At 44.5% G+C, this 16219-nt stretch overlaps 1 protein-coding gene across 3 annotated transcripts in view; it reads right to left on the reverse strand.

Moving 5' to 3' along the window:
* Positions 1 to 16219, reverse strand: part of Epg5 (ectopic P-granules 5 autophagy tethering factor) — an 88484-nt gene that overhangs the window by 2675 nt on the left and 69590 nt on the right. For 2 of the 3 annotated variants that reach the window (XM_075968209.1, XM_075968212.1), the window contains 9 exons: positions 15595 to 15701; positions 14293 to 14468; positions 12301 to 12486; positions 11651 to 11860; positions 10579 to 10723; positions 6641 to 6883; positions 4565 to 4781; positions 3161 to 3376; positions 1345 to 1459 (listed from right to left, as the gene is read on the reverse strand). In XM_075968209.1, the coding sequence (XP_075824324.1) occupies positions 1345 to 1459; positions 3161 to 3376; positions 4565 to 4781; positions 6641 to 6883; positions 10579 to 10723; positions 11651 to 11860; positions 12301 to 12486; positions 14293 to 14468; positions 15595 to 15701 (1615 nt within the window). The remainder of the gene's footprint in view (positions 1 to 1344; positions 1460 to 3160; positions 3377 to 4564; positions 4782 to 6640; positions 6884 to 10578; positions 10724 to 11650; positions 11861 to 12300; positions 12487 to 14292; positions 14469 to 15594; positions 15702 to 16219) is intronic. The other variant, XM_075968211.1, reaches the window with a different exon arrangement.

Raw genomic sequence — 16219 nt, forward strand, 5'->3', positions numbered from 1 at the left:
TTCTTTAGTATGGTAAACAAGCAAGAAGCTTAGAAATAAATTACTAAGCCAGTCTTAAGCAGAACTTAGGGCTCAATTTTTTTCAATGAGACAGCCCCCACATTACTGATTCTTATAATTTGGCCCCTGAATGACCGACTGGAAGAGCTGGCCCAGATGAGTTGTCTGAAATCTAAAAGCCCCGCTATCTATCAAGTATGCAAGGCCATGTGAGGAGCAGCACGTCAAGTCTAACAGACAGGCCCGCATGACCTGTGGTCACAACGACAGTAGAATCCTGATGTACAATCTCAAATACACCAGAAAATCAATCTCACCAGACTCCCAATCTACCTACATGGGCTCGTCTGCCCATCTGTGAGGCTTTATGAAGAAACTCGGGACTCCAGCAGTGAATGACTAATACCCGATGTCCATGAAAAATCTACCAATCGCACTAACTGATCTTTGCTCTGTTTGTTTGTTCATTGTTTGAAACAGGACCGGCCCTGGCTGTCCCGGAACTCACTGTGGAGATCAGACTGGCCTTGAATTTACAGAGACCTTCCTGCCTCTGCCTCCCAGTGTTGGAATTAAAGGTGTGTACCACCACACCTGGCTTCTGATCCTCACACGCCCTAAGCACTCGCCACAACAGAGGACCTGTGGAGTGGAAAATGAGGAACTGCCTGGAGATAGACTGGCCACATGAACCCCAGCCCCAACACCTACTACTTACTGTGTGCACAGGGACAAATTTCCTAGCTTCTCTCTCTCTCATGTCTCCTCATCTACGAGATCAGAATTGCCACCACTCTCTGCTACAGAAGCAAGCACTCAAGGACGGCAACCACTATTTCACTATTTCAAGCTGGCTCCATACCCAATTGCCAGATGGTAAGGTGAAAACAAGTCCCAGGAACCAGACCCAGGACATATAGCTATCCACGTGTTCGGTGCACACTTAACTTCTAATAGCTACCCTTCTGCTGCTTATTCAAGCACCTGCCTGCTACCTGGTCACTCTTAGGCCTCATGGAACAGGAACCACTGCTTTGGTTCCAGGGAAAGCTCAGCCAACTGTCACTTAAGTCAAGTGAGCCATTTTCTGTGCAGTGCCAGCCCTGGTAGCAGGAAGCACACTTACCATGCTCTCCAGAACCAAATTCAACCCTAGACCAGCTTGACCTGGCCTTGTCTCTTCATTGCTCTAGTCTGGTACCTAGAAAAAATCAGTTCAGGATCTGAGACAAGCCTACCCAGGGAGCTGGCTCTGGGCGACTGTGGAGCTTCAGGCCTGGGGGGCACACGTGAGAACTGCTGCCACCCTTCTTAAACTCCAGCCTTGAGGTTGCTGTCACTGACCTGCTGAGCTTTTGGAGTCAGGTGTAATTCAGAGCTAGGCTTCAGACGAATCTGGTCTTCCGCAGGCACCTGAACTGACAGGAAGGCGGCCATACCTCGGGCAACCACACGGAACCTTGAGTGTTAACAACAGGTCAGAAGTGAGTGACCATTAAAGTGAACAGTTTCACATACAAACCAAATTTCCCATTTTAAAAGGAAACAAGATAGCTCCATTTCCAGATCCCTTCTGTAGTTAAGCTCTTCAGGGAAACCCTACTTAATGTTTCCTTCCTTGGTTACCCAAGTAGTGTGTGTCCACTCAGATTCAAGAATTAAAGTGTTAGCCGGGCGGTGGTGGCGCACGCCTGTAATCCCAGCACTTGGGAGGCAGAGACAGGCGGATCTCTGTGAGTTCGAGGCCAGCCTGGTCTACCAAGGGAGTTCCAGGACGGGCTCCAAAGCTACAGAGAAACCCTGTCTCGAAAAACCAAAAAAAAGAAAAAGAATGAAAGTGTTGGAAAAGACAGAATAGCTGGGGGCTGGAGAGATGGCTCAGCAGTTAAGAGCATTGCCTGCTCTTCCAAAGGTCCTGAGCTCAATTCCCAGCAACCACATGGTGGCTCACAACCATCTATAATGAGGTCTGGTGCCCTCTTCTGGCCTGCAGACATACACACAGACAGAATATTGTATACAAAATAAATAAATATTTTTAAAGAAAGACAGAATAGCTGGACAGTCAGACATGGTACACCATGGGGCTGCTACAGAGAGACATGTGTACCGTCTTAGTAAGTAAAACAGTTGTCACATCACCCAGCAATTCCACTCCTAGGTATGCACACAAGAGAACCAAAGACAGACATAGCCAAAAATGCATGTGTGAATGTTCACAGCGGCATTAGTCCACAGCAGCAAAGACTGAAGCAACCCAAATGTCCAGCAGCTTCTAAATGGACAATGTGGCAGATCCGCACCCAGGGGTGTGCCACTCAGCCACGCAAAGGAATAAAGGGATGTGGCTCAGTTGTGGGACACTTGCCAAGAATGCACAGTTCAGTCCTCAGTACCACAAGAACATTAACAAAAATAAGCAAGAACTGCTGACACACGCTACAACACGGATGACCTCGGGAAAGCGTTTCCAGATACTGAAGGCCACATACTATACAATCCCATGTTTAGAAATGCCCTAAGAAGAAGTCAATCCACAGTTGTCAGTGATGGGGGAGAAGGAACGGGGGTGACTGGTGACTACAGAGCTCACTTGAGGGATATTCTAGAACTAGTGATGGCTATCACATTGTGAATATCTTTCAGCTATACATAGGGAAGGGCAGAGAAACCATAAGGAAGACAGCACCTTGGCTCAGAATGGAGGACCACCAGCAAACTCTTCCCTGCCTTGAGATTCTAAGCCACAAAACCCAGACTTGTCTTTCATCACCTCTTACTAACTGAACCAAGCCCACCATGATGTCATGACAGTTCTACACTGAGTCCCTAACAGGCCTTGATTCCCCCCCAAACTCAAAGGAGGGGGACCAAGTAACCAGAATGAAACAAAGGACTGAGATATTTTAATTCATCATCATTGGCTCAAAACCAAAATGAAATCAGCATGAACCAAAGGTAGGATTTGACCTTTAAAACAAAGTTGTAAACCAAGAACAAATCAACATGCTTTTTAGAATATAAAGATGTAAACAGTCTCTAGCCTTTTGCCTTCATCTCTCAGAAACCTATGTGCCCTAAGTCAAAAGCCTATTCCAGCGTCACACCTCTGCCGGGGGCAGCTGAGGCCCACCAAGGCGGACAGTGTAGGCTTCCTCACCTGTTGGACAGGGGCGACTTCCGGCCCAAGCCGATAGCCCCCAGAATCCCAGAGCTGAGCCTCTCCTCGGCCAGGAGGCTCTGCCTGCTCTGCAGCATGAGCAAGATCCGGATGACGGACTCTGTCAGGACTGACTCATTCTGCTCCACCTGAGCCAGCGACAGCTGCAGGACCTGATGCCACCACAGGAACAGCTTTGCTTCTTCCTGTGCGGAGCTGGGGGAGGAGCCAGAGCGAAAGAAATGTAAGGACTTTTCCCACTCATGTCTAACAGAAACTCACATTTGAGTTTTACAGGAGGGAGAAATACATTACTCTAAAGTCATATGCCAGGGCCAGCAAGATGGCCCTGAGTTTAATCTCCAGGAACCCACAACTACACATACACACACAAGTAAACGAAAACAAAACTGAAGAAATTAAAATTGAAGAAAATAAAACCAAGGTTAAAGTGTTAGCAAAATGTTGATAAAGTAATGGGTGTTGTAATTTATAGAAAAAGCAGTGCGCAAGAGAAACACAACATGCAACAGCGCTCAGGTGGAGGGGTTTTTTATTGGGGGAAGTAAATGGGAAAAGGGGGAAGAGGGGAGACAGGCCTTTGGGGACAGGAGGAGAGGAGAGGAGGAAAGAGGAGAGGGAGAGACAGATGGAAACAAAGAGAAAGAAAGAGGGATGGGAGGTGGGAAGGGCCCTTTTAAAAGGGAACGCAGTGATTGTGCACAGGGCACTCTTAGTGGCTATGCTGAGGTGTGAACCCCAAAGTCAGGCCAGTACAGACGCCTGGTTACTAGCAATGGGGCTGACACAGCTACCACTGACTGAACATTTGCGTGCCAGGCACTGGGCTACATCCTCTGTCACTTGATCCTCATTTATAACAAAGTTGGTTCCTCAAATATTGTGTGAGGAGATTTAAAGGAAAAAAAATAAATCTGCTCAGAATATTAGCTCAGCAACTAAGAGACTAAGAGTCCCCTGTTGGGACCAATTGGAGTCCTGGCCTCCAGCTGCTCTTCCCTGCTAGAGCCTTCTGACTGGAGTTACTAAAAGCTGTGCCTTGAAGATCAGAGGATGGGGTTTTCACCTGCTGGCCCACTTGACTGCTGGGTATTTAAACCTCCATGGCGCTATTAAAGAAACGGCTTTTTACCAGCGATTAGACGTCCGTTTGTCTGTCTGTCTCTGTGTGTGTTTGTGTGTTTCAACCTCCAGCCCCTTGCCCAAAGCTGGCAAACTGTATTGTAGCAGAAAGAGCAGAGATGGGGGCGCAGTGCGCTGCAGTCCCCCAAGCATGTGTACTCCCCTGAAAGCTTGCTTCACTTTTATGCATCCCTGGGTTCTGGTTCTTGAATTAACGCTTATGTAAACTGGGATCCCAAGTATGGCAGCAGGCAAGCATACCTTGGGTACACCTGTTCCAGCCACTTGTTTAGGATGAGGAGCACCTTCATCTCGTTCCTCAGAGTCTGCTCACTGTTTAAACACTGAAGCAGGTAGACGTAGAGAGTCAAGCAACTGCCGAGGGCTAAACACTCCTGCAGAAACTCTTCTATGGTGAGTTCGGGGACTTGAAGGGACACCAGAATGGGGCCCCATCCTAAATTTTGATTGAGGGAGCCTAGGAAAAAACACCAAGAGGAAATATCAGTATATGCTCATGTACATAAGCATGTGCTGTGTTGATGCCAGAGACCATGTGGATGCCTGTGGTCCGTGCTGTCACCAGAAGCCATGTAGAAGTCCATGATCCATACGATCCATGCTCCTGTTAACTGTAAAGGGCAAGGAAGCTTCTTTTGAAGTGGCATCAACGACTGCAGACTCACAGTTGAGAAAGAGGGACACAGAAGGCATCTATGATAACCCCTCCCCCCAGTTCACCCACTCCCAAAACGAAACAGTCTAAACAGAAAGCCATTGAAGAGAACTCTCAACAGTTGTGAGGAGGATGCTGACCTGATGGCTTCTGGCTGGGGTGCGGGTGGGAAAGGACGCAGGTCTCCTTAAGGGGCTGGCAACTGGGAGTTTGACCGCGTTCCAGTGCTTATATGGGCAGCACAAATTAGACTGGCTCTTTTTCTCCTTCTTTTGGTGGGGAGGGGTCTCAAGGTTGGGGGCGGGGGCAGACCTGGGAGGACTGGGAAGTGAGTGTGCTCTGGGTTCATGATGTGAAATTCCCAAATAATCAATAAAAATATTATGGAAAAAGGAAAGGATTCTAACGACTGTTTTCACTTTAGCCATCATTTCTCAGAGTGGCCTAGAATCCAGAAAAGCGAGAGATGCCCCGATGCTCAGATTGGAAAGCCTCCACCGGCTGCTACTTAAGTAGGAGAGGTTCACAGAAATTAGAACTCAGGACTGTGTGTCTCAAAACTTCCTTTCTCGTTATGTGATGATGATTAGCATCTTCAGGTACCAAAGAGTTTTAACTTTAGTCAACCCAGGCTTTTCTAAGAAAATAAATCTCTCATAAGCATTTTTACTCACTAAAGTACAGCTCATTAACCATTTTGATGTTAGTAACACAAACAAATTTGAGTCCTGAGTGTTGTCCTGAAGGCTCTCAACCCTTTGGGAGGAGTGAAGGCAGGTGCACGGTGAGGTACAAAGTACCTCCACAGCAGCCAGGGCAGGTGGCAGGTATGGGCATACCCTGGAACCTCACTCTGATCTTCTTCCTTTCTTGTTATTTATAGTAATATTTCATATCTGAATATCACAGTTGAGAAGAGCCATTCTAAGCAGTCCTTAATCACCATCTCCAGAGTTTGGTGGAAGAGTAAGAACAATAAAAGGATGAGGAACAGGAAAAAGTGATTCTTATAGAATAGTTTTAAAAGTGGGACAAGAAGGCTGGGAAGGTGACTCAGCAGTTAAGAGCACTGACCCAGAGTACAATACCTAGCACACACATGGTTGCTCACAACTTTCAGTAATTCCAGCTCCAAGTGATTCACACCCTCTTCTGGCCTATGTGGCATTTGACACAGATGTGCTACACATAAAGACATGCAGGCAAAACACCCATATACAGAAAATAAAAATAAATACATCATAAGAAGCAAGGCAAGAAGAAATAAAAAGATCTTTATGAAAACTCCTCTCACCAAACATGGTAAAAAAGAAATTACCACATTATTAATAAGTTCTGGTTTACAGCATTTGTTTTGAAAACTGACTTTGCTATCATAACATGGTTGGTCTGACATTTTAAAGCAATGTAAAAAACAAATTAGCATTTTTTTCTCTCTTGAAACATAAGATTGAACCCAAAAGACATGGGCCACATGTTCTGATGTTGACTAGCTCTTTATGGAAAAAAATTTACTTCTATCATATACATACATATGTGTATGTGTGTGTGATATGAAAATTTCTGACAGAGAGAATTAGAATAATGCCACTTTGGGAAGACAGGCTTTCTTCTTCCTGGAAAAGGTCACTCCAATGAGAACAGAAGATGGTGTCTCTTACCTTCCTTGAAGTAGGCAGTGATGCAGGCTTCTGTAATTTCTGCCATGTGGCGGACCGATGCCAGGCTTTGGCAGGCTGCTGTTAAAAGGGGCAGCACTACCAACCCATGGACCTTTTGGCCAATCCAGGTCCGGATGCTGGCACCGAGGAACTCCGCTGTTGGAATAGTTGCATTGTTCATCATCATTAGGACTTCTGTAAAGAGGCTGCTGAGGGCCATGTGGCGGGCCTGGCTGTCCATGTCTAAAGGCAAAGACAGATATGCACTCAGACCATGAGGACAGGGACAGGAAAGAGGTCATAAGAAGAACAGTTCTTATCTGTTCTCCAGGGTCGTCACACTCCTGATGTCTGACTAGGCAGAAAGGATCTGATGACAACTGGATTTTATGAACAGGAAATAGGAATTTCCTCAAGTTCCCTGAATAAAGTATTTGAGAGACTAACACTTTAACTCCCACAGCCCCTCTCAGCCTTTCCTTTCAGCTTGTCTCCATTCCTGAGTGACACCTGAAGCCCAGTGGTTACACTGGGCTGGGACTCAAGTAAGCTATCTTTATTATCCTTCCCATACTCCACTGCTGTCTCTCCAGACTCACTCTTAGTCCTGCCGAGTCTGTAACTAGGAGCCCCCTCCTCCCACCTCACCTCCATTTCCTGGGGATTCTACCACCTGGTGCAGACCCTGGTCCCTCCAGCTCTTTCCTGCTTCCCCTTTCAGCCTTCTCTTCTAGTCCATCTCCATACATCGTGATGTCCACCAACCCACAGAAACACTCTCTACGGGGACCTCACAGTCACTCAGGTGGCTGGAATCCAGAGTGGGCGATAATAAACAACGGGATACCCACCCAGCCAGAAGCAGACTAGACAGCCATGCCAACAAACACACCTAGCATCTTAATTTCAGAAGCCTAGATCAGAGAAATACAAACATGAACAGACAAGACAATACCCATCCTCTAGAAGCCAAACCCTATCGCAACTGATCCCGAGACAAGCAATTTAGTAGAAGCCTAAGGCGAGAACTTCAAAATAGTCATTCTCTATGTTCAAGGACCGTAAAGAGGATATGAATAAATGCCTTAATAAAGACTGAAAACACAAACAGTTGAATGAAATAATGAAAACAATTCAAGACATAAAAGCATAAACTGAATAACTAAAGAAAACCCAAAATACAATAAAACTGGAAATGAAAACTTGGGAGGGATATCAAACAAAAAGCTCGGAGGTAAGCCTCACCAAGTTAAAAGATATAGAAGAGGGAATTTCAGGGCTTGAAGACAACAAGGTCGAAGAAATGGATAGCTTAGTCAAAGAAAATGTTAAATCTAAAAATATCAAGACACTATGAAAATACCAAACCTACAAATAATAGCTATAAAGGAAAAAGAAACTCAAGTCAAAGGCAGAGAAAATATAGTTATCAAAACTGTAGAACCAAATTTCCTCAACCTAAAGAAATTAGCTATCAAGGTACAAGAAGCATTCAGAACACCAAGTAGAACCAGAAAAGGAATTCCCATGACACATCATAACCAGAACACTAAATGTACAGAAAAAAGAAGGCATATTTAAATCTGCAAAGGAAGAACAACCAGATCACATAATAAAGGAAGAAATATTAGAAAACATCTGATTTTTCAATGGGAACTTTGAATCCAGAGATACTCAACGACATTTGATAGATGGTTAGCAAGAAGTAAAAAACTGAACATCAAGAAAACAATAAAATTTAAAAATGGGGTATAGAACTAAACAGAGAGTTCTCAAAAGATGAAACACAAATGACTGAAAAACACTTAAATATTCAACATCCTTAGAAATCAGGGAAATGCAGATTAAACAACTGAGACTTCATCTAACCCCAGTCAGGCTGACCACGATCAATAAAACAAATGACAACACATGCTGCCTGGGGCATGGAGAGAGGGAACACTTACGCATTGCTGGTGGGAGTGCAAAGTGTGCCACTCTGCAAATCAGGATGGAGGTTCCTCAGGAAGCTGGGAAATATTTACTTCAAGATCCAGCAATAACACTTTTGGGTATATACCCAACGGACTCTACAGCTTATTAAAGAATTATTTACTCATGTTCATTGCCTTTCTATCCACAATAGCCAGAAATTAGAAATAGCCTAGGTTTTTATAAACTGATAAATGGATAATTAAAATGTGTTATACTCACACAATGTAATATATTCAATAAAATAATGAAATTTGGAGGACTGAGCTAGAAATAATCATCCTGAAGTAACCCAGACTCCAAAGACAAATGTTGCCTGTTTTTTCTAATATGTGGATGTTAGCTTCTAAACCTCCAGTAAGTGTTCTATAATCTAAGTAACCACAGAGGTCAGGCACTCAGTAAGAAACCAAGAGGCGATGGGATCTTCCAGGGAAGGGAGATAGAAAATAATGTTATGGAGAGACAAAGGGAAACTACACCAGGACTACTAAATAAGGAGGGGGATGTGAGAGCAGAATAAAGGAGGAAATATGGAGAGAGACAAGTAACATGAAAGGCCTTATGAAAACCCATATGGAAATCTGCTACTGTAGAAGCTTCCTAAGATACATGCATATATGCAGGTAATCTAAATGGAGTCACCACATCACAGGAAAGACAATGCTCCAACTAGACATGCTACCAAGTAAAGCCTTCAGTGTCAGGAATGAGTTACATCTTCAGTTGTTGGCCAAAGGAGTCCCACTGGTAAACCCCGAACAACACAGGCATTGCCACGGCGACTCATCTCAGTTTCAAATGAACAGTAGCAGCAGTTTTGATTTATGATGAACCTCCTTACGGAATCAGCCTGTCTTTGCCCTTCTTCTCAGTAGCAAAGCCATGGCTGATTCCTACAAACCAGGCTCGGCTCTAATGCCTCTTCCAGTTCTTGCTACACACTCTTCCCAGGGTGCTAATATTCCTTGACTTCACAGTCAGCCATGACCAACCTGAGCTCCTACTCTGCTTATGATTCTGTTATTCCTTTCGGTTTTCTTACTTTGTATTATCTCACATGACTTCTTCAACAACAAGAGGATCTGCTTGTACTCAACCATTTTAGTGGACCACAGATATCTGACCAAACACCAAGCCACATTAGGCAGCTGTTTCTGCTCTCCTCACACAGGAGCTCGCCTGTGCCTAAAACACAGGCTCTCCTTTAGGCCCCCATCTCAGGGAGGCCCTGGGCATTATCAGCTCCCTCTAGACCTATGAAGGGCCAGGGAAAAATTAGTTTGAGTATTCTGTCTACCTTCATAAGTTTTCTCTTACACTCTATTTCTTTTTTTTTTTTAAGATTTATTTATTTTTTATGGATACAGTGTTTCTACCTGCATGTATGCCTGCACTGTAGGCCAGAAGAGGGCACCAGGTCTCATTAGGGATGGTTGTGAGCCACCATGTGGTTGCTGGGAATGAACTCAGGCCCTCTGGAAGAGCAGCCAGTGCTCTTAATCCCTGAGCCATCTCTCCAGTCACTATACTCTACTTCTAACCTCAAAATTCCTTATCTTTTTACCATTCTACCAATAATTATAATTTTTGGTTTTTGCATTTTATTGAGCATTCTTGGTTGTTTTCAGTAGAAGTTATTGGCAGGATGTCTGTCCACTGACCTGCTAGCAATAAATCCCTCCACAGAAATGTCTTGACAAGCCATCAGGAGACTCTGAACTTCTACTTAGGAGCTGACCTCCTATAAAGTTGCTTCCTCCAGATCATCACTTAATGTCTTATCCAGCTTGAACCTCAGTACAGGTCATTTCACATCCTCATCTGCCAGGGTCAACCTCTCCTCAAACTGTAACACTGCTACTTGTCCCAGGGGCCCTGACTGTCTGGATCAGGAGTCCTGGTCTTGACCATCCTCCTCAGCTCACAAAGCCCGCACGAGTACGTGGCTTCCACTGGTCACTTACCAGGTGGGTTAAAGACAATGACGTCATCTAAGAGCTTAGCTATTTCCTGCTCCAGGACTGGGAAGGTGACTTTTCCACCTTGTTCCAGGGTACTGAGAAACTGAACCATCTGACGAGTGAAGGCTTGGCACTTTGGAACTATGTCCTGATGAGAGAGAGAGACAGAATCCTGTCAGTCAAATGAACTGAGCGAGAAATGTTAGCTCAGTACTCCTGGGGAGCATGGCACTGACCACTTGGCTCAGTTCTCCTGGGGAGCACAGCACAGCACTGACCATTTGTCACTCAAATTTGGTTTTAATAAAACACTGATTGGCCAGTAGCCAGGCAGGTAGTATAGGCAGGCAAACACACTAAGCATGATGGGAAGGAAAAGGGTGGAGTCAGGAGATGCTGGCCAGAAGCAGAGAGAGCAAGATGGGCATGCTGTACTAAGAAAAGGTACTGCCATGTGGCAAAGTGTTAAGTAAGGAATATGGGTTAACTTTAAATGTAAGAGCTAGTTAATAAGTGTGTGGTTGAACATTTATAAGTAATATTAAGCCTCTATGTGGTAATTTGGAAAGTGACTGCCAGGTATTTGGGACCAAGTGGCTCCGAGACAGGAAACTTCTGTCAACGGAAGAGGATAGATTGGGAAGCCACAAAAGACCTCATCTAGCAGGCCCAGGAAATGTGTCTGCAGCTACACAAAACAGTGATGGCATAGAGACGAGAATGCCCCGTGCCACAAAACTGTATTAACAATGCCTTTAACTAAACAGTGATTTACTTGTCAAAAATGTTCACATTTACTCTAACTCAAACCTCCAGCTTACACTCAGCACTCTCTGCCTCTCTTGGACTAAGACATTCGATTTTAAAGCCCACCCACTGATCTCCAGTCTACCTAAGGCATAGCAAGTAAATGGGGAAAGTCAAACGAAAGGACCCAGGAGGCCTTGAGCACACGGTGGCCACACCCAGCTTTCCCTGCAGAGCAAGTCAGGAGATTCATGGCTAGCCTTACTAGCACGTGTTCGACCTCTGGTCCAAAGAACATGCCAATTTTTAAACCACTCACTCAACTTACGAGATGCTTCTGGCCCTCAGCAGGAACAGAGAGTCCTGCAGACACTTTTAAGAGCTTCACAACGCGTTCAGCAGAACAGTCTTGGGCCAGGATGACGGACGGTGGGTAATGACTGCTGAAATAAGCCAGCACGCTCTGGTATGACACAAGGTCCACAAGATGCCACGAGAGTGAGCTTGTCTGTCCAAGAAGGCTTAGTAAAGGTGAATCCTAAAAAGGGAAGGCAGGCTGCTTTATGTTCATTTCCCAGAAATAAATATATGTCTCTAGTTATCTGTGGGAAGACAGCTTATGGTAAGAACAGAAAAGTTAGGGAACCAAGGAGGTACACACTCAGGTTAGCATCAAGTGGAGTCATGGCAAAAGTGCAGTAAGATCTGCAAGACTTCAGATGGACTTGGGTGTACACAGCAACATGGACTTCAAGAAGCACACTGAACTAAGAATTAACAAAATAAATTATCCTGGTTCAGCAGGGTTCTCTGGATTATTTAGAGCTAGACTAAGGGCTGTCCAGTAAAGTAAGCAGGTAGCTGAAGGCACAGCTCAGATGCTGAGCATCTACTCATACTGATGTCTGTAAGGAAAACATCATCAGGAGAAAACAATGCACTAAAAGGCCACAGCTGATCACAGCTCCCCACACTTACTGTTTGATCGACCAACTGAGCTTCCTTTGCCAGCAAAATCATCATGAAAAGCAGACAGACAACCATGCTCTGGGTTTCGGGAAGGGGACTGGGATTCCAGGCATCGGAGAGCACACTGACCCAGTTGACTCTGCAGAGTACAGACCCCAAAAACAAGAAACAGCTCTTGGGGCTTCCACGCTCCACCTGAAGTGAACAAAAAAAACAGTATAGTATAGTATATGTATTATACATGTTTTTAAGAGGTCACTCTTCCCCAGACTGTAAATATTCGCTGATAATCGTGCCTTATATAAGTAGCTACGTGCATTCTTGAGCTTGCCTATTTGTACTTCCCTGTCTACTCTAACGATTCTAAAGAGATAAGTGCCCTTCCCTGGTCCCAAGCAGATGGAAACTCCCTGTCACTGAGCCCCTGGAGCTGCAGGAGTGGAGGACCTCAGGTAAGCTGGAGCTCAAGGAAAGCTCTATTGGTGAGGAGTTCTCAAACCTCAGTGTGTATCAGAACAACTGCTGGCACACCCAAGAGGTGCTGGCTTCCCCGGGATGTGCTGGAGCAGGGATGAGCAAATTCTGATGTTCATAAGGATGCTCCTGAGACCACACTTGGAGAACCACCACACTGGGACATACAACATTAATATGAACTTCCAATGTAATGCGGTATTCTAAACGTCTCCACATGACTGGTCTTTACAAGCTAATATTTAAATTCTATTCAGAGGTGTCCTTGGGTGCACTATAAGTACATAATCAACCTGAAAGCTGTATTTTATAGCCCATTTCACTGTTTCTAATTTGTTTATCTTAACAAATTTAGGCGCCATAAATTATTTTTTAAAGATTAATATTAAAAGCCCCACCCTACTTATAAAATAAGGATAAGACTGGACTCTGGTGGTGACTTGTGTCTGCTCCCTCCTGGAAGACAACTCTTCATCCTTTTACAGTCTGTTCTCCAGCCTTTCCATCAGGATTGCAATTTAAGAGATTCTCAGCTTCTGGGTAGGTCAAGGCTACCTAATCCTTCAAACTCCTAAAGACAGACTCTTTCGTTCCTTGGCAGACTATTCCACAGTTTAATTAGTCTTCTGCAGCTTCCCTCTCACTGAAAATGTGCCTTAAAGGTCATTATAGAGAGCCAGCATTCTCTCATGTGTTCGTAATGATGATTAAGAATCTACTCAGGCCCTGCACCTCAACAGCTGAACAGGATCAGCGTCCTTGGAGCTCAACTACAGAAGAGCGGCTCCAGAGCAGTACTGGGTAGGGCTTCACAAAAAAAAAAAACAAAAAAACAAAAACAAAAACACCAGAGTCCCAGTACATCTTAGTGATCGTTATAAATAATATTTGTGTCTTAGTGATGTGATCATCACGAATATAGAAGTCTATCAATTAAAGCCCTGAAATGACTCAGTAGCAATAAACATGCAGGCATTAGGTGAGGAGGAAGCACAAATGGAGTGTGACTAATGAGCTGCTGCTGAAGCTGCCCCGGGGCTCTTGGAACTATTGCTTCTGTTGCAAAGGTTCACACGCACATTTCTTGGTCTTCCTTAAGATTACTCCAGGTCCTTCCATGTTTATGATGTGTCCCTGCTTGTTACGATGGCTTTATCTCCCACAATCTAATTATTCACTGGCATAACCGTTGAAATCAATTTGGAGTTGAGTACTAATTCACATTTTGCCTTCAAACAACATTCACAAGTAGGCCTAACAATATTATCCAATATTATAACAATGATTATAGAGATAAACACTAGCCAGGACTCAGTAAGCTAGGGAATCACGCAGCCTTATCTCTTAAACTAGAGAATGGCCAACATGCTGGAAACAGCCTTTCTCTGGGCTTTAAAACTGGTCTGAAAGATGTGTTCAAGTCACTCACTAACGCATGGCTCCCACAAGCTGCTGCTTTCCACAGTATGTACCAGAGGGTGACACAGAAGGGACACACTGGGGAGGGGACACCAACAAAGGCCGGACCTTGAAGAAGGCCTCCATGAGCCTCTGGTCAGGGTGCAGGTCCTTCCACGCGAGTTTCTGGTAAGCACTATGAAAAGTGTAGAGAATGAACTCCGGCATCTTGGGTGCTGTGCATGCTTCACAGTAATGCAGCAGATGCAGCCGCAGGGCTCCTTCGTCACCTGGCAATAGCTTGTCTAGAATTGTAAAAGGAAATACAGTTCAGGTCATTTGGTTTCTTTAAAAAGGAATAGTAAAGAAAAAGAAATGCTAACACAAAACACAGACTTGTCTTCTCAAGGTGATTAGCTTTCTTCTCCAAAACTTCTAAATGGCTTTTTAACCCAAATGCACACCTACAGCCGCTGCCCTCTCATGTACCCAATCCCACTCCATTGCACGTCTGTCTTCATTTAGCGTTTTGAGAGAATTCCTCAAAATAAATATTTCAACATTTCGCAAAAAAAAAGACCAACAAGAACATAAAAATGCTCAGCATTAATAAATATCACAGAAATGCAAAATAAATTCCATAAGGGCAGGGAGATTGCTAAACAGCTAAAAGTGCGTGCTGCCGAGGCTGGCAACCAGAGCTTGACTCCCAGAACCCATATGAAGGAAGGAGAGAACCAATTTCCGCAAGTTTCCCTCTACCCTCACCCTCCACAGAAATCACGCACACACACACACACACACAAATTAAATGTAGAAAAAAAATTAAAATCACGATGAAGTATAACTTCACACTGGCTTTTTAATCTATTCTTATTTTATGTGGATAGGTGTTTGCAGAAATGGAAAACAGCATGAAAGCTCCTCAGAAGCCAGAGCAGACAATACTCTCAGAAGCCAGAGTAGACAATACTCTCAGAAGCCAGAGTAGACAATACTCTCAGAAGCCTAGAGTAGACAATACTCTCAGAAGCCAGAGTAGACAATACTCTCAGAAGCCAGAGCAGACAATACTCTCAGAAGCCAGAGCAGACAATACTCTCAGAAGCCAGAGCAGACAATACTCTCAGAAGCCAGAGTAGACAATACTCTCAGAAGCCAGAGCAGACAATACTCTCAGAAGCCAGAGCAGACAATACTCTCAGAAGCCAGAGTAGACAATACTCTCAGAAGCCAGAGTAGACAATACTCTCAGAAGCAGAGCAGACAATACTAAATGGGCTGTAACTACACACCTCAGAGCATCCACACAGACATTCTGTAACTGTGGCAGCGGCCATTCTCCTGTTGGCTTCTTAGGAAAGCAGGAGGAAAGGGTGATGGAGAGGCTGAAGGGAAGGCTCCACAGGGCACCACATGACACCTCCCTACCTTTAAGACTGCCGTGCAGTGAGTCAACGCAGTCAGTGAACAGCTGCACGATGCTGGAGGCCACCACAGCATCACTCTCTAGCCAGGGGTAATGTCGCTGTTGGCTGCTTCACAGGAAGGAAACGCATGCTTAGGAATGAGAGCGCACATGACGGAGTTAAGAGTCTAGGGCTGGCAAGTCAGAGAACTCAGCCTCTGCAGCCTGAAGCAGAGCTGGGAACTCCTGAAAGTGAGGACACCTGTGACATCAACCCTTAACGCTGACTCCCCTCCCTCCTAAGGCCAGTACTGGGCGCATCTAGTTTATTTGCACAGCTTTACAGAAGAGCCACCCACAGAACAATTCATAGCATTTGTATGATTATGTCACCCTGTATCCTGATGCTCATGAAACAATGTTTTCATTTAACGTCAGAGTTACATGATTAAGGGGGCATCCCTGACCCAATAATTTGATATACAACTTAATTCTAAAAATAGCTGAGTTAATAGAAAATGCTGAGATCCATATTTATAGGCCTACTTTATGAAAAAAAATTCTTAAGTATACAAATAAATTCAACTTCCTTACTGTAGAAAATTGGAAATTAGTGGTTCATTTTGTTCCAAAATTAATATCAAGATA

This window comes from Microtus pennsylvanicus, chromosome 4, assembly GCF_037038515.1.
Source record: "Microtus pennsylvanicus isolate mMicPen1 chromosome 4, mMicPen1.hap1, whole genome shotgun sequence".
NCBI lineage: Eukaryota > Metazoa > Chordata > Mammalia > Rodentia > Cricetidae > Microtus > Microtus pennsylvanicus.